At 41.6% G+C, this 19,181-nt stretch overlaps 1 protein-coding gene across 1 annotated transcript in view; it reads left to right on the plus strand.

Annotated features, from left to right (window-relative positions):
* The window catches only part of LOC146868725 (protein CutA homolog), a 250,648-nt gene that overhangs the window by 70,108 nt on the left and 161,359 nt on the right, over window positions 1-19,181 (plus strand). The window contains exon 2 of the mRNA XM_085613545.1: window positions 18,058-18,206. Coding sequence (XP_085469671.1) covers window positions 18,058-18,206 — 149 coding nt within the window. The remainder of the gene's footprint in view (window positions 1-18,057; window positions 18,207-19,181) is intronic.

Consider the following 19,181-nt stretch of genomic DNA (forward strand, 5'->3'; position numbering starts at 1 on the left):
AATTTCACCAAGTGATGTAAAAAAGCGACCAACCTAAAGTCCCCTAAGGGTTTTTTAGTACTCTCTTCCAACAACATATTGAACAATATGGAACCAACAGGTAATTTTTCTGGTACACGTTTCTAGGTTTTAGAAGTGCTCCAGGTCATTTTCAGTGGGGAACAATGAAATCTACCAATCCTTCTTCAAGGTGTGCTAAATAATAATGACACCCTTCATGCATTTTGATTGACTGTTCCCTCAGCACCGCTAATAACTGATTTGATGAGTAACTAACTCCCCCCTAGCCCAACTTGCTCTCTACTACAGTGCCATGGTCCACAAGTGACCACATCTTGCTTCCGCCTGCCAGTCTTTCAGTATAGCTGGTGTAATATTGGCAGACTCTGGACCTGTTCAACTGTCTACTCAGAAGCAATGGACCTACAGTTTACCTCTGAACGTACCCCAATTTGCACACTGTTACCTACATTTAAATAATTTCCACCCTCTCAACATATGGAAGGATTCCCACTTGCTTTAATGGGGTCACAGGTTCAAATACCGGCTGTTCCAATCAACCTTTCATCATTCTGAGATAGATAAAATGAGTATTAAAAAAAAAGGGAGTTACCCCAATGTGAAACAAAAGGGACGGGGTACAGAGAACCAACAACACAAAAGTCCCTACACTCAATATAAAACGGGCAAACACTTTCACCCTGGACCAAGTGTCAGTAGTTCATAAGGGTATCAAATTACCATAAAGGAGGCAATTATGATACAATAATAACTGTTGTCTATTCTCAAGAATCCTGCACTTTAACCTACCATGCAATCATCACGCATTATATATGAACCAAATTCTAAATTCAAAACAAATATAAAAACAAAATTGTTAAGAACATTTTATTTAACTCATTGGTCATTGATCATACTTAAAACATCTTTTCTAAGACAAAATGCCTAGCAATACCTCCCAAAGTGGGTTACAATCTTATTCCTACCAGATTTCAGATAAAACTATTTGTTTTTATTAAAAAGTCGACTCAGCGTTTCGGTGATTTCTGTAATGTTTCCACCTTCTTCAGGACTAAAAAGTTTCATCAAATCTAAATTAAAAAAAGTTCATATCAGATCTCCAATGATAAGAGTGCAGATTAAACATTTTATACACATAACGATTCTTCTAAATATTCTAAAATTCTGTTTTAATTAGTTATTCTTCTCCTGTTCTTCTATGCTATGCCCCTTGTGTTACAACAAGATTGTTTGCCAATGGATATCCCATCCTCTTTGTCTAACATACTTTCAACAACATAGCACTACTCAGAGTATAAATAGAGCTGACACTTGGCCCTAGAATGTCTTTAATAAACTTGCATAATCCGAATAATCCACTAAATATTGTACGATTCCATATTTATTAAGCGCTTAGCCGTTCTTACTGTTGTTCTATTTTAACAGTTTAACAAAACACATTTTCATTTTGTTGCTTTGTTTGAGTTCAGAAAACATACTCACATAGAGAAAAAAAGTTACACTTATAATACCAATAACCATGTTCTCATATGTTTCTCTTAATATTGCGATAATTATTCTGTATTCAATTTTAGAGAACCATTTGACTTAAATTAAGTCATGGGAGCACATTATACAACTCTAGGTTCGTCCAATATGTACACACCTCATATTTCATTATTTTTAGGTTCAATTATGCCATTTGTGGGGGATGACCCTCCAAACTCGTGAAAAATGCCTGCTTGTTGATGAGCCTATAATGCAAAAAACCCATTCTTCAGTCTATCTTATTTGTACATCACTTACTATCTAGAGGTAAAGCCATTCTTGTTGCATGCCTTGTCAATGGCCGTGGTAGTCTATATTGTCCGCAAGAGCCACCGTATCTCTATATTCATGTGTAGATTAAAAGCCACTTGAATCACTATTAGACTTTTTCTATGAAATTTTTTTTTTAACAGTTTTTAGTATTAAGGGTGCAAGATTTCCCTAGGACTCTATCAACAAGAATTTATAGCTTTTATTGCTTACCATTAAAATCAGTAAGATGCAGGCCCTTTTCTTTTTCAATTTTGTATTCGGGTATTTACATCAAACCAAAATCGAGTATCGATTCTCTTCAATTTTCTATAGTTATATACATGATTTTATTTCGACCTGTATTTGAATAAAGCATGGTACATTCTTATAACTTTTTACTCGAAAACTTGATTTCTTATTATGAAATAAAGGATTATTTTCAATTTTTCTTTTACAACTATGATTGTTGTCACCCTCACTATTATATGTGTACAGGTTCAATCTCTCTACATATTTTGATAACTACCCACGTTTGCTATTATAATGAGCACTATTACATATAATGAATTAACACAACCGCTACACATTTGTATGCGTTCTATTCGCAATAAGGCTCATGTGTCCTAGTTGTAAAACTGGTGCAACTTGATGTCTTTTACCTATCTGTTTATCATAAAATGATCGAGGGGTCTTAGTCCGTATACTATAGGAACCTCCTCCTAAAGTTTTTTGTATTCCTTAATCTGGTCAGCACACTCCCTTTGTGGTTTACTTTAACAATAGTGCCTGCTTTAACTGGACGGTCGTTTGGGTTAGAAAATATTGTCCATCTAAACACTGTGATAAGCACTCGTGTCAATACCTTTACCATGTAATTTACGAAAGCACTGTATTCTCGGTACTGTTTTATTTATAGCGATTTCAAATAACCATCATATACATCCTGATGCCAATGCTGTATATTGTTAGTGTTCAGGCATTAGTTCTATGGTCTTTTTTTTCCTTTTTTTTTTTCTCCCGTCTTTTTTATGTCGCGCTTTATTTAGCTTAAAAGTCTTTAAGCAAAAAGTCCTACATTTCAACAACATATATGGCCTGTTCAACCTCTGTAAAATTCACATGGCCCTCTATCTCTTGTTATGCCTAAATACGAATTGATCTAATTTGTACATAACTCGTTTATGCTCACCGTTAAAAACAATGTTGGCCTCCCTGCTCTCGCGGACTCCCGGAAATGACGTATCGTGAGTCTTCGATCTCGTTCCTTATATATACACAAAAAACGGGCTTCCTAAATGGGCGGTGTCATGTCTTTTTGCTTTTTTGTGTATTCTTTATGGCTAAATAAGACTGGCCGGTCTTCACTATTAATATTATATTATTTCATCGCCTGACTGACATAAAGAAAAAACATTTTTAACACAATCTTTTTTGTTGGTCACTGTGTTAAAAATTATAAAATACCAAAGGCATATTTTGTCCTACTCCCCAATAGTGTCTCTTTTTTATTTCTTTATGGGTTTATCTAACTTCCTTATTCTCTTTTCTTTACTGGATATACTTTATCACCTTGCAACTGTGGCGGCTATCTTTTACGGATAAGATAAAGTTCTAAGGCATACTACGGTCCCAAAAAAAAAACTAACAGCCAGTCCTGATATGTATTGGAAATATTCCAGCATTCATCCTAGCGAATGCATTTATCATCTATAGGTCAGTATAGGTGTCAAAGAAAGTCTAGATCTTAATTCATTATTTTATTCTACATTGATGGCGGCCATGTTGCGCCTAACTCCATAGAGAATTCAAGTATTATAGCTGGACATTCCTATTGGGTATTTCATGTGGCAAAAGGTCATTGAAAGAAACGATCAAAAGGGCTGTATTTTATGTTATAAGCAGTTCTGCCCATGTTATTTCTATATTTGATCCCTCTCTTCATCAAAATACATGAATACAGCACTGAAAACTGCCATATATTCTATTGTAGTAGCCTTTCCCACTCTTCTTTATTATTCAGTCCATTCTTGTATGTATTAAAACGTGACATATAAAATTGTTCACGTTTTTTTCTCTTTATCATCAGGTCGCCACCCCGTGCATTAGGTTGGATTACTTCTATGCCACACCATTTTAACTCTTCCATTGTGTGGTTTTCATCCAACCAATGCTCCACTAGAGGGGCGGTTCTTTTCTTTGTCCTGATTGCAGATTTGTGTTCTGTGATCCTAGTATGTATTTCTCGGGAAGTCTCCCCAGTATACCCTTTGTTACACGGGCATATTATCATGTAAATCATATTGCTAGTCCTGCAATTAATGAAGTTTTTAATGTTATGTTTACTTCCATTATGATTTAGTGTACTACCTTATATAATGCTACTGCAGCTTTTACATGAGTTGCATGGATAGTTGCCTTCAGGAAGAGGGGCGTTATTTATGGTCTTCTGTTTATGTATCACTTCCTGTCTGTAGGTGTGGACTAACCGATTGCGAATCGTACCATTCCGTCTAAAGGAGAACATTGCTTTAGATAATTTTATGTCATTTTTATCTTTTAGTAGTGACCAGTTCCTATTTACAATATTTTAACCTTGTTGCTGACACTGCTGAAGTTTGTTACAAAACTCAATGGCAGATCCTGTGTATTCACACACTGATTCTTATCAATAAAAAGATAGTCCGCGTCAAAGTATTTAGCTCTTTTATAGGCTTGCCAGTAAGTTGTCTAGGGTACTCACTGTCAAGCAGTTTTCTGGTAAGGGCGTCTGCATGTTTATTAAAGTCATTCATGTCAGTGCAGTTGCGACGTATTCTTAGATATTGCCCAAAAGGGATATTATCCTTTTGACAGATCGGGTGAATGCTCTGATAATGAAGCATTGTATTCCGATCTGTTGGTTTTGTAAATAACTCTACTTCTAATTTCCCTGCATTGTGTTTTATTCTAATGTCTAAGAAATCACAGTATTCTCTATTGATGTTAGACGTAAACTTTAGGTTGATGTCACCTAGATTTTCTCTACGTGAGTATGTTTTATAAACTCAAACAAAGCAACAAAATGAAAATGTGTAAGGACGGCTAAGCGCTTAATAAATATGGAATCGTACAATATTTAGTGGATTGTTCGGATTATGCACGTTTATTAAAGACATTCTAGGGCCAAGTGTCAGTTCTATTTAAAGTCTGAGTAGTGCTATGTTGTTGAAAGTAATGTTAGACAAAGAGGATGGGATATCCATTGGCAAATAATCTTGTTGTAACACAAGGGGCATAGAATAGAAGAACAGGAGAAGAATAACTAATTAAAACAGAATTTTAGAATATTTAGAGGAATCGTTATGTGCATAAAATGTTTAATCTGCACTCTTATCATTGGAGATCTGATATGAACTTTTTTTAATTTAGATTTGATGAAACTTTTTAGTCCTGAAGAAGGTGGAAACATTACAGAAATAACTGAAACGCTGCGTTGACTTTTTAATAAAAACAAATAGTTTTATCTCAAATCTGTAGGAATAAGATTGTAACCCATTTCTGGAGGTATTGCTAGGCATTTTATCTTAGAAAAGGTGCTTTTAAGTATGATCAATGACCAATGAGTTAAATAAAATGTTCTTAACAATTTTGTTTTTATATTTGTTTTGAATTTAGAATTTGGTTCATATCTAATGTGTGATGATTGCATGGTAGATTAAAGTGCAGGATTCTTGAGAATAGATAACAGTTATTATTGTATAATAATTGCCTCCTTTATGGTAATTTGATACCCTTATCTACTGACACTTGGTCCAGGGTGAAATTGTTTGCCCTTTGTATATTGAGTGTAGGGACTTTTGTGTTGTTGGTTGATAAAATGAGTAACACTGAACATGTGTTATTGAGCACCAAGATGCCCAAGGGGTGAATCATGCACTGGGCAAATACTCATTATGTCCTCTGAGAGTTATGACTATATATCTATCTATATATCTATAAACATATTTATATATCTATATATCTATATCTCTCTATATCTATCTATATATTTATATATTTATATATATCTATATCTATATATATATATATATATATATATATATTCACTGAAAAAACCGTAGGTTTCACACACGTTATAGTTAGGAATTAGCATTTAAAAAGCCTTGCAAATTCACTTAAAAAACCATAGGTTTCACACATGTTATAGTTAGGTGGATATTTCACTCGTAAAAAACCAATGAAATTCCCCCGTTATAGTTAGTTCAGATAACTATAACTCGCGCGCCCGCAATCCACTGCTCATGACGTCACATATTACATCACTCATGACATGGTCAGTGGCATCACTCATGACATCACTGATGACATCATCCTTGTGATAGAGTGGCGGTCGCGCGAGTTATAGTTATCTGAACTAACTATAACGGGGGAATTTCATTGGTGTTTTACGAGTGAAATATCCACCTAACAATAACATGTGTGAAACCTATGTTTTTTTAAGTGAATTTGCAAGGTTTTTTAAATGCTAATTCCTAACTATAACGTGTGTGATACCTATGGTTTTTTCAGTGAATTTGTACGGTTTTTTAAATGCTAATTTATCTATGTATTATTATTTTTTTTATATATTTATTTTACAATAAACTACGTATTAACATTTTTTTTTTTTTTTGGGGGGGGGTTTCACCGTGATTTTTAAAAAAGAAAATTTTCTGCCTTCGGGGTCCTTCAGGGACCCCCTGACAAAGGCTAGGGGGTCAGGAACTCTCTACCCTGCCCCCTTTTCACGTTCGCCACCTTCCTTTTTCACTCTGGCACTGAAAACAAACAAAATGGCGGCCGACACTTCCTGATTTCGACCGATTCGAACGTTGACTAACATGTAACCACCAATCAGAATTACGCTCGCGCACGTTAGGGTGCTCGCATGGTGCGCGCACGGTGCGCGCTTATAGATATTTATATGCTTTTAAATGCTATTTTCTCAGGAACTGCTGAACAGATTGACACCAGACCTGCAACAGGCACTTCCCTGACCTGAGGACTACCTCTCTGCCAAATTTCAAGTAATTCTCTTCAGCCGTTCTGGCTGTAACTTCGACTAAAGGTCCTATGGAAAAATGCATGGGGAAAACGCGTTTTGGGACCCCCCTTTTTTCTCGTTCCCCGCTTGACGAATCACCCCGAGACTTTCAGGGTAGGAGCTGAATGGAGCGCCCCATTAGGTTTGAAAATTTCGCGAGGATTCGTCAACCGGCGCCAAAGTTATTCAAAATAGAATTTTCAGATTTCCTATGGAAACTCGGTCCTAACTATAACTATCTACTGGCAACCGCCAGTAGATAATATATGTATATATATATATATATATATATATATATATATATATATATATATATATATATATATATATAGCTAGCTATTTAGGTCTTTCAGAATTGGAACTGATGCAGCTCATCGTGAACTCAAGCCTGCTTGCCCTTCACATGTGCCTGGTAGATGAATCATCCCACATAATCAAAGTCCTCCCAGAAGCGATCTAAACATGTAATGGACTACCCCAATACTACTGGCCTTTGAAGGTCACTAGCAAGTCAGACGTGTTGAAAAGTTGACAGTGAATGTTATCAGTTTTGCATAGGGGATTGCCCAGTCAAATCAAAGATTAGGATGGCGTAAACTAAATATGGGTAGGATTTAAAAAAAACTCCTGCTTGACCTTGTGTATTGTTTTGTTGCTTTGGCAGAGTCAGTTTTTTAATTCATTGTTGTTCTGCCAAATGTTACCATCGATGGTAATGATGGTAATCACCAATCTTGGTTGCATGGATTATAGGATCCGTTTAAAGTCAGACAAGCTTGCTTTGGGTGCATTTCCAGTAATCATACACTGTTGTTAAAATTGTGCCCCAAAACATATACAGTTCATGCCAGCAGACAATCATCTATTGGGATCAAAAATGCATGTGTTCAGACAGTGCACAGATAATACATCTAGGCCCAAGCTCCCACAGCACCCCTCCCCCTCACTTGCTTGTATGTAGTTGCATATCAGTGCCTTCCAAGACTTTCCAAGATAACACAAGTGAGACGATTCATTGTCTGATCCTCGGCTGCAGGGCATCATTATGCAGACAGGTCACAGTAAGGCTTGGGCAAAACTTGAGCTTGGGCTTGTGAAACCTGTACTGGGTGTGACATCTGAGAACAGGTACATTTCACAGAAATGCATGTGTCTCCTAGCAACATGAACCTTGTGCTTGTGTTGTTCTATTTCTATTTATCAACAAGGACCTGACTGAAGAAAAATACTGAAAAATGGCTCCACCACATGTCAAGAGCAAAGCTGAATGGGAGGACACATGAAAGGAAGCTCTCGCTTCAGGAAGTATTTCATTAAAGGTAACGACTGAGTTCTAGAAATAGCAGAAGTTTAAGGACAAATGTCAATATATCAAATTAAAGTAATATGAACATGCAGGCAAATAAAGAACATGCACTGCACTCCTGGGAGTCCATCTGTTACCGAACTCCTCCACAATGTCTTGGAAAATCTAACAATCGAGGAACAAAAAAGGGGAGTGGAGCTCAGTCTCCTCACCCAACCTAGGGCCACTCTCTCCCACCTTGACTCCACCGGCCTGGTCTGCCCTTGCTCATTAGAAACTATGGAGGTTTGCTAACTACGCCCTGGGCTACTGCTGTCAATGCCTACGTGCAGATGTTATCAGTGCTACAGAAGGCAGGCCATGCCCCCCTCTTGGAGTAACTGCTCTTGCTTCTGTCTCAAGGGTGAGTGACACCTTGCCTGGCACACAAGCATTTAGTTGCACTGCATTTCACCTCTGAAAAAATAAATAAAAAGCATGATCGATCTTGAGTTTTTATATAGCTGCTCGTGTGTGCACACCCTTCTCCTATCGTCTTCCATGATTAGTGGGGGACCGTCCCTTATGCTCATATATGCCACCCGCCCCTGTTCTACAGGGCAGCCAGTGAAAAGCTCTTAGGGCACGAGACATATGATCCAATTTCCTTATGGAGTATTAAGGCTGATTGTTTAGAACTTTGTGGGCAATCTTGGCAGGTCAATGAAGTCCCTGGCCTCTTCTGTCCTGACTGTGAATCAATTAACATATTCAGAGACCTCAATCAGCCTCACAGGGATTACTGTGATGATGGTGCGTGGGCCAGTGTGAACTTTTTGTCACTGCTAATGCTGAGTGGCAACCATGTTTTTTCATTCCAATTACCATTAATTTCTCTCTTTCAAACACAACCCCCAAAGTATGTATTTATATTTGCAAAAGAAAATCTCTAAGGCTCTAATGTGCAGGGAAATTTCCTCCTGCATGTGGGGGAAATTATGAGTTTCCGCTTGCTGGGTTCATCTGCTGGGCAGGTATAATGAGTGATGGTTGCCCCATTCTAGTTAGGGTAGAGTGACCATCACTGTGTTCAAGCAGTCCAGGGCACATGGGCCGTACTGTCAAGGGCTACATTGCTGTAGCCACATGAGGCTGCACCCTTGAAATCCTTGTGTTTTCCCACCTCCAAATGGTACACAGAAATCGTGAAGGTTGACAGAAGAGGTGTTGAATTTGGCTCTTTCTGCAGGGTCATCCCCAATCTTTTTTGCCTTCCCCCTCCTGTTTTTTAAAATCATTTTTGTTTGCTTTTATGACTCTGTGAATTGTATCACTGCTAACCAGTGTTAAAGTGCTTGTGTTCTCTTCCTTAAACATGGTAAAATTGGCATAAACCCAATTGACGCATTTAATTTATTTGTAAGTCGCTAGTAAACTCGTACTATCTGTACCCAGGACCTGTAACTTAAATGCTACAAGTTGGCCTGCAGCACTGATTGTGTCTCCCATTTAAGTAGCCTTTCAAACATGTCTCAGGCCTGACATTACAGCTCGAGTGTGCAGTTTTAAACTGCCATTTCAACCTGTCAAAAAACATATTGCAGGCCTGAATCATCCTTTTCAATACATATAAGTCACCACTAGTGCAGGCCCAAACCAACCCATAAGGCAGGGTGCAGTGTATTCAAAAACTTTGGACATGTACTTTTGACTTTTACATGTCCTGGTAGTGAAAAATTCTTAAATTTGTTTGTCTCTACTACAAGGCCTACCTCTCCAAAAGGATAACATTGGGTTAGCTTATGACATTTAATAAGTAATAACTTTCAATTGGGAGCAAGTAGGAATTTCGAGTCTGGTCTCTAATGAATTGTAATTTAAAACCCTCCTTAATGGTAAAGAAGGATTTTAAGTCAGAATTCTGAAAATGCCTCTTTTAGAAAGTTGGCATTTACTTGTCCTAATCAATCATTTAGGAAGGTTTCAGCCTGCAGAAGTTTTATTTTGCAAGGTTCAAATGACAGTTTAAAACTGCACACACAGGCTACAATGGCAGGCCTGTGTCCTAAAAACCAACAACTGGTGCAGAAATCAGGAGGTGAGGGCAAAAACGTTTATGGATGATATAGTAGAAAGGGCAAAATCCAAAACTCACCCCCTCCAGCCAAAAGCCAGGACTAACTATTCAATACCTTTGGGCTTCCCTGCTTAGGCAATAGAACATGGATGAAGGCCCTGTTATGCAGTGGCACTTGTCAGCTTTACAACTTTCTGAACTCAGTTGGATCCTTCCGCCTACACTGCCCTAAACCACTGGACTGACTCATGGGGTTACCTTCTATTTACTTGGGGACCCCATTGGTGCAGCACCTAACCTTAACTTGCCCTATAGATGCATCCCAGGAGGCAGACAATACCACCATGACCACAAAAGTGATGTGACCCATTCCACTTTTGGATCAGACTTCTGTACCCAACCCAAAGACAACTCTGCCCATTAGGACAGTAACCAACAGAGGCCACAGACAGCTGGTAGTGTCAAGAGCCAGGCCCCAGGCCATTCAGGGTTCTCTGAGGTGTCTCAGACTGGGAAGAAACAGCCCCAGGTGTTAGGCACCCTACTTCCACTCTCTTCCCCACCAGTCCGGGGGTGGGATCATGAGACTGGCTCTGCAGCCCAGCGGCTGAACAGTAGTCAGGGGTGAGTCCTTCCTCCTCCTCCCCACCCCCCATCTGAGCCTCTGTACCTGCAATTTGGGAGTAGTACCCGATAATTCTGAGCGAGCTCTAATGATGGCCTGGGCATACTCACCTCCCAGCTCACCTAACATCTTGGGCAACTCATTTTCCCAGAATGCAATCAGTGGGTATCTGGGTACTCACTATGACCCTTCTCTGGATCGCCTCTCCACCCAATTCCAGGAATACCACAGCCATTGGGCCGAAGAAGGACTGTCTCTGAGCCTTATTTACCCATACACCTGAATGCTGCACTGCTCTGGAGAAACCAGCCTTTCCATTATCATGGTCTGGCTGGCTCCGGTGTCCTTCGGAGCAGTGGCAGAGATCCCATTCACTTTGACATGGTGGAAATTATGTCTTCCACCCTCAGGAGATTACTATCAACCAGGTGTTGACGCAGCTCTGTAAAACAAAGACTGAACATGTGCTCTCTTGCCATCAATTTGTGCAGCCCGTGGTAACCACTTACTTCACTGTCCTTCACCCAACTATCAAGTACCCAGCAAAAGGATTCTACCCAATCCACTTAGGACAGATGGGGCAGCTTCTGGCTATCCCTAAAGTTCTTCCTGTACTTTTCCGGGGTGAGGCCATATTTAGTGATAAGGATTTCCTTCATGGGGAGGTACCTCATTCTGTCCCTATTTCTCAGGGCCCGTAGGACATCTCTCCCTTCACTCGGTATGTGCCTCCACAGACTGTCCCCCAAATCCTCCTCAGGGACCCTAGGCATCTCCAAAGGAACCTCATAGGCATCAACATCAAACCACTTCTCAACTTCATCTCCCACCTCAAAGTTAGGCACCAGATCCTCTGGAATATGGATCCTCTTGTCTCCAAATGGCACTGCAGGTATGCTGCCACCATGAATGCTGAATACTACCTGTCTGGTTCTAATTTCCAGATCTCTGAGACTTAGCTCATGGGCCATTCTCCTTTCCTCCATGGCCAATTTCATCTCAGCCAAGGCTCTCTCTGTCTCAGCATTCTTTTCCATCATCTTGAGTTTGGCCATCTGCAGCCTTCTTGTCTGCCAGCTCCTCCGGGGACAGGCCTTGGGAGGATACACAAATTTCTGCTCTTGGAAGTGTGCTGCACTTCAAGACCTATGTCCAGGTCTTCCACTTGCTCCTCCACATCCTCCTCCTGGTCGTCCTTTGCTGCTGCCAGTAATTGATGAACTTCCACCCAGGCCCTCAGAGCCTTCTGGAGTTCCAGCTTCCTATGGTTCCTTTTGGCTGGGAGAACTCTTTAGGTTCAATTGCAGTACAGTTATCCAGGTTGGCCAGCTCAAATTCCATCCTTGTAGGTGTACCCACATGCACAGACAGTCAAGTAGAATGAGGGAGAATTTGGAAAAACCAAAAGAGCCAATCAAGGAGAATTTAAAAGAAACTCGAAATGGTGTCAAATTATTTATCTGGGATTCTAGTGTTATCCAAAATCACTGCATGGCACTGCACAAATACAAGTCCTAGCTCTCACCGATGAACACCAATGTAGGAAAAACGGTTACTGGTTCAATAGGGTAAATCCATACTCAAGCAGCAACCACATTTAAGGACTTGGAGAAACACCTGCCAAGTCCCAAATTAACCCGTGCTTAACCCTCTGGTGGCTTGGCACAAAAGCAGCTAGGCTTAACTTAGAGGCAAGGTGTATTGTATTTATGCAGCACTCTAAGAATAATAAAGTGAAAACACAACTCAAGAAAACCCCCACATCAAATTCGAAAAATAGAGTAAAATGTAATAAATTATTTGACCCCCCAAAAAAAAAAATCCAATTGCAATTTTAAAGCTTTTGGTAAAAATTTTGCTTAGAAGCACAAATTGCCAACTGTGTCGGGCCAGACTGGAACAGTCACAAGTTCATGCCGACCATGGTGGAGCGCGAGCGGAATACATGGACTAAGTTAGGCGCACCGAAAAAAGTACCTTAAATCCGGTTTGCAGAGTGTTGTGAGGTCCCAGGTAAAGGATGCATCATGCAGCGGTGGTTCCAATGGGCTGCGTCCTGCAGTGCAAGGTCCTGCATCAAGTATGCATCACGCAGCAGCTGTACTGAGGAGCTGCAGGGCTGTGAGGTCCTGTGTTGAGAAAGTGTTGCAAAGAGGCGGTTCCGAAGAGCTGCAGGATCCTGCATCTGGGATGTGTTGTGCAGTGGCGGCTCCGATGCAGGGCTGCGAGAAGATGCGTTGTGCTGCATTGGTTCTGCCCAAAAGACCACAACTGGGCTGACAGTACATCTTCATGCACACTTCCATAGGTCCAGGATGGCTGTGATACCACTTGGAGTGTGGGGGTAGGCTCACAGCAGGCAGAGTCTAGGTGCAGGGTTCAAGATTGTTGGAACCTTTTCTGTCCGTGAGGCTCTGATCAGGAGACATGCCAACTAGCCCTTGGAGTCACTCTGGTGGTCCTGGGATCAAGATGCAGGTTAAGTCCTACTCACTCAAGCAGCAGGGCAGCAGAGTAGCAGAGCAAGAGATTAGTAGCACCTCTTCCAGCAGAGGAAAACAGCAGTCTTTCTGAGTCTTCCACAGATGTACTGATGAGTTGGTTCTGAGGGTCAAATATTTAAGCTTGGTGCCAACTTTGAAGTGGGAAAAGCTTCTACAGTCCTTCCCCTACAGAGATGTCTGGAATATCCTTCCTTTCTGCCCCTGGCCCCAGTTTGTCTGGGGGCACAAAAGACTAGTGTGAAACCCTTTGTGAAGTGTGAGTGTGATAGGTGACAGCTCCACCCGTTATGTCAGAAATGGCCCATCCAGCCACCACCTAATCTCTCTATGTCTCACTGTCTGGGGGTAATACAACTGCCAGCTACACCTAGTCATGTGACTGAGAATACAGACTGCAGGCACCAAATGGTTAGAACAAGGAAATGACAACTTTCTAAAAGTGGCATACTCAGAATTGTGACTTAAAATCCTACTTTACCATTAAAGAGGGTTCTAAATTACAATTCTATGGAGCCCAGATTTGACATTCCTACTTGCTGCACGGCACATTCATGACACAGAACCTCACATCATAGCCCCACAGCTTCCCAGAATCACCACTGTGTGAGACATTTTTGACGCAGGACTTCGCATCACAGCTCGCAGCCCGTCGGGAAAGCTGCTGAGCGACTTGTCCTCAACACGGGACCTCACAATGCTCCGCAACCAGGATCTACAGTACTTTGTTCAATGGACCTAATTCAGTCCCTGTATCCGGTCCACGCTCCATCGTGGTCAGCCTAAATTTGTGACTTTGTCGCAGTCCGGCGTGTACTGGTAACCACTGTTGGCCCGTTGTGCTTATAAACACTATTTTTACTAAATCTTTAATATTGTGTATCTCCGATTTGTTGTTTTGGTGTCAAATATTTTATTACATTTTACTCTATTTTCTAACTTGGTGTGGGATTTTTCTTGTGTTGTGGTTTCACTTTATTATTGTTTGAGTGCTTCATAAATACTGTATATCTTGCCTTTAAGTTAAGTTTGACTGCTTGTGTTCCAAGCTACCAGAGAGTTAAGCACAGGTTATTTGGGGTTTGCTTGTGTTTCATCCTGACAAGAATTGTGGTTGCTGCTGGAGTAGAGTTTGATCCACCTCAACCGGTAACACAATTTCCTACACAAGGCATCATTTTGTTTTGACAGGCGCCTGCCTCAACCTAAAATTGAGTTTAAATCTTCCGGTAGTTTCATTTAGTTTATTGTATTTGCTTAGTAAAGTGCAAAAGTCATCCACAGCTAGCCATTGGATGTTAAAACATTCAGTAATGTTTTTAATAAAAAAAAGAGAGCTGTAAAAAAAAGAATGCACAAAAAAGAGCCTGTTTCTCACAGTTGGGTAAATGCAGCTCTGTAAAGGTGCTGGTTACAGCAACTCTTTCCTACCTCATTTTCAATGATTTACCAAACCATGGATAATATCAACCCAGTGGTATAGCAAGGAGGGGCTGCTCTTACCTGCGCCCGTCAAGTGGCGGCAGGAAATGCCAGAACCCTCCCAGTACCCCCCGACGCTCTTAGATTCAAATGCAGGGGCCGCCACTGGCGGGCTGAGGCCTAGCACCGCCACTCAATCAACCCATTTACTGCGAGACTTGAGACTAGCTGCCAGTTCTTTCAGTTTCTGCACAATACCAACAACGTAAGGTAAAGTACCATAATATCATATAACATTATACAGCATGGCCTTCTTGCACACATATTAGTTTTGCCCAGTCAGCCCCTAGCATGCCTCTCAGAGATTTTTCCCACTGTCGGCGAAATTGTTTGAATGTGTCTAGAGCAGCATTTTCAGTCCTCCAGCCCCACAGAGATGCCAGTGTACACATTAAGTAACTTTTCTTAAGTTCACTTTGTGCAGTACTTTGAGAGATACATTCGTGTAGCAGTGTCAGTAAATTCTACTAGCTTCTGTTTAGCAGGCATACATCTGCTGAGTTCGTTTTCCCAAGTGATCCCAGCAGTCACATATGATTAATGTCCATAGCACAACTCAGCATTATCTTGAAAACATTGTAATTAGTTTATTATCTCTTACAAACCACACCGGAGAGTCATATGGGTGAGAAGAGGTAAGGGGAAATGCAGATGCATTTAATGTTGGAAGGTGGTGGGGGGAGGCAATGCTGCCCTCAGCTGAAACAACCTGAACATTTGAGAATGGAGCCCCCACAGAATCTCAAAGTGGAATCACACAAAGCCTCAGACATGCTCCTAGTATGAACAGGGAAAGAGACAGAAGTCCATCACTACCATCTTGACCACTGTATTCCCTTACTGTCTCAATGTATAGCTTTCGTATGTTGCACATGCTGAAGATTAACCCTTCCAATATCCCTCAATCCCCTATGCGCTGTCGCTCCACATATTACATTTCCTTCAACAGCCCAGGTTCTTTCCACTGTGCTCATCATCTGTGTAGTGCATCTGTATGTGTGCGCACACCGTTTGGGAATCCCCACTACCCACTCTGTGTCCTCATCCATGATTTCCCACCAGCCGCACCTGAGTTTCTTCATCCATATATTCTATAGGACAGTGGCATCGGTGTCTGTCTCCACCATATCTCTTGCCAAACTGACACATTTTTATCCCAGTCATAACTTTTGGCATAACATGCTGCTCACCCACTGCTATAGCCACTATGCCGCCAATCCCGTCTGCACATATATTGAATGGTGTTCTGTCCACTGTCCACTCACTTTGATGAAGGATGGTTGGGAACGAAACCCAAGCTCTCTCACACAGGGTAGATTATGTGCTACACCTCATGTGAAAGATGGGACCGTATATGCACAAAGGAGACAGTAACTGTCAGATGAGCCCCGGCTACAGAAAGATTGGTATGACCAGAAGGAGATAGTGGCTGGCAAGCTGTGGTCTCTAGAAAGTAAACTGACCGGATCCTTGACCGTTCTGCAAAATAATAGAAATTCAGATTCTAAATGATCTGAGTACTGGCAGCATCGCTTAAAAGATCTAAAGCCATTCCATCATCATATGGAGATCGGGTGACCTTCATAGTCGCTAAGATAGAGGAGGAATGCAGTGACCCCCTCCCTGGCTTACTTTGGGGAGATCCGAAGTGTGGATCTGTGGAGGGAACTTTCACCATCTGAGATCTACAAAGCAAGAAAGAGTTAGGGCAGGCCTGAGAAAACTCTCAGCCTGTTTTCCCTGACAGTCAAGGTTGATACTGGTGTGCACACACTGCACTGAATACTGGAAACAGTCTGTGAAGGTTCAGGCCTGCATCAGAGCAGATGTGGCCAAGATGCTAAGCCTCAATGTCAGTGAAAAGACTGAAGTCCACAGACAAGTCCAGTGATGGTGGCGCCTAAGCAAAGCACCACAGACTTGATGTTTTGTGTAGGTGACCTGCCTCAGTGAGGACACCAAGACTGACGCTCCCCTGATAGTCTAAGCAGATGTGCTTGTGGGCAAGATAGGTTTTTAGCACCTTTGATCTCACCTGTGGCTATTTGCAGATTGCTTTTACCCCTGATGCAAATACAAAAATCTCCTTTGGCGCACGGCACCAGTGGTACTCACCCAGTTCTGAGTTACGCGTTTGTGCTGAAGAATGTCCCTGCCACCCTTCAACAGTCAGAGAATGGCGTACTCCCTGGGATGGAGGAATTTTTTGTTGCCTACTTAGACAACATAGTGGTCTTCCAACTCTATTTGGAAGGACCTTCGGAGCCCTCGAGGAAAGGAAGGCAGGCCTCAGACTTTGTTTTATGACTTTGTGGGATCGGGTATTGTAGGCCTGGGCAAATATTTCATTCCGTTCGCGGAAAGTGCGATAATTTGACATTTTCGCGTTCCGCGGAGAGCGCGAAAATGTCAAAATTTCCGCTTTCCGCAGCTTGGCGATAATTTGTTTCTTGCTCGCGCTGTAAAATAATACATTCTCGCGCGCGATCGCCTTACCTGAATCCCTGCGTTCGCCGACAAGTTTTCTTGATCCGGTCGCGTTCTCCATGAGATGTTGGATTGTTTTTAGCCATTTGCGCTGTCTCGCGACAGTTCGCGCCTGCAGTGACGTCATGCGTCGCGCGATCACGTCTTTCTTCTCGCGATCATGCACCGCGAGACAACTCAAAACAAGATGGCCGCGCCCGCGAGCAACCACATGGGTAAGTTGGCGACCTGCAACCATGCAGAAAATCTCGCGAACATGCGGGGAAAAAAATTCTGCATCTTCGCGATATTTCCGCTTGTTTGCGATAATTTTAAACATTTTCGCCATAATTTGCGAAAGTGGATTTCGCAAATTCCGCCCACCTCCAGCTGTCACCAGAGTTGGAAATCTTTAAACGCAGGGTTGTTGGCAGTATAGAAACATGTGCACCTCTGCTTTATCCCTAGCACTGGCATAGTGCAATCTAGCAATGGGTATAAGGCGGCTTTAAAAATATAAATAAATGTGGAATATTTTGTTACACTGCTGCTATCAGCTATCCATTGCCAGTCTCACCTTGGCTTCCTGCTCCTGACACCTCTGCTGGAGATAGGGAGTGTTGTGAACTAGATGGGATGTCAACATGAGTTCTCAGCAACGCTCTTGCAGACTGTTTGCTGGTGCACAGACACACAATTGTTTTGATATATTTGGGAAACACAGTCACTTAACCCTGGTTTTATTTCGCTTCCTTTTAGGTCATGGTCTGCTCTTGTATGATGTACCCAGTGTTAAAGAGTCTGAGCCTCCAGGTGCACTCTGCATTGACTGGAAGCTACATCTCTGGGAGACACTCTGTCTCATTCATCAACTGCCCTAATGAGGAGATAGCAAAGGATATTGCAAGGTACAGTACCCGTTCACGGTTTGCATGCCTTATGAATAATGAAAGCAGCACTTGACATGAAACACTGGATTTCATATTTTATTTACAGGCATTGTTCTGGCTTCCTGAACTGCACAGCTCACTCCTGACAGCGGAGCCTTTTCTTTATGTTTATTGCCTGGTGTGGAATAACAAATGTTATTGCTAGGTAGAAAATCCCGGGTAAAATGACTGAAGGTGTGAAGTGTTGCAAACTGTCCGCGCCATCAATTGATGGAATGAAAACTAGCTTCCTTGCCTGGGCACATACACACAGTCTGCTGGGACTATATAATGTTCAATGTACTGCTTAGATTATTAAAAATATGTAATCAGACTCCAAACCAAAAGCGATGGGCCCTGTACTGAGATAGAGTTAAGATATGTACATCAACCGAAACGCAAAGGCAAAACGGAATAAAAACAGATTTCGAAATAATGTATCAAAAACGTAAAAACGATGCAGAAAGGGGAAAAGTTATTAAAATAGAAGTATAATCATTTAGCATCTGTAACCCCAGGAGTAAGTTATTTGCTAAACCCCGAGTTAATAAGTTATGGTTACAGTGCAGTACAGGAAGTTAACCTCGAAGTACCTGCAGTGCTCCATAGTGGTGGAAAACAAAATATGCCCATACATAACTTTGTTGAGAAATATTTTGGAAGCTATGGTACCCAGAAGCTTAAATCCCTGGTAAAGCCTCTTCTTTATAGGGGAGACAGGGGCGTATCTATTAAACGTGCAGAAGGTACAGTGGTGCTGGGCCCAGGGCTTTGAGGCGTCCACTGGACCCCAGTTAGTGGCAGATTTGTTTTACGACCAAGCCTGGGGATGGTGGGGCGGCTCCCTGTGTTTCACTTGGGCCCACGGTGTTCTTTCTACGCCACTGCGAACAGACCAGGATCATCTCACCCATTGCTTGAATTATGTTGACCGTAGCAACTTGCAAGGACTGT

The sequence above is a fragment of the Triturus cristatus genome, chromosome 1_2 (assembly GCF_964204655.1).
Source record: "Triturus cristatus chromosome 1_2, aTriCri1.1, whole genome shotgun sequence".
NCBI classification, from domain to species: Eukaryota; Metazoa; Chordata; class Amphibia; order Caudata; family Salamandridae; genus Triturus; species Triturus cristatus.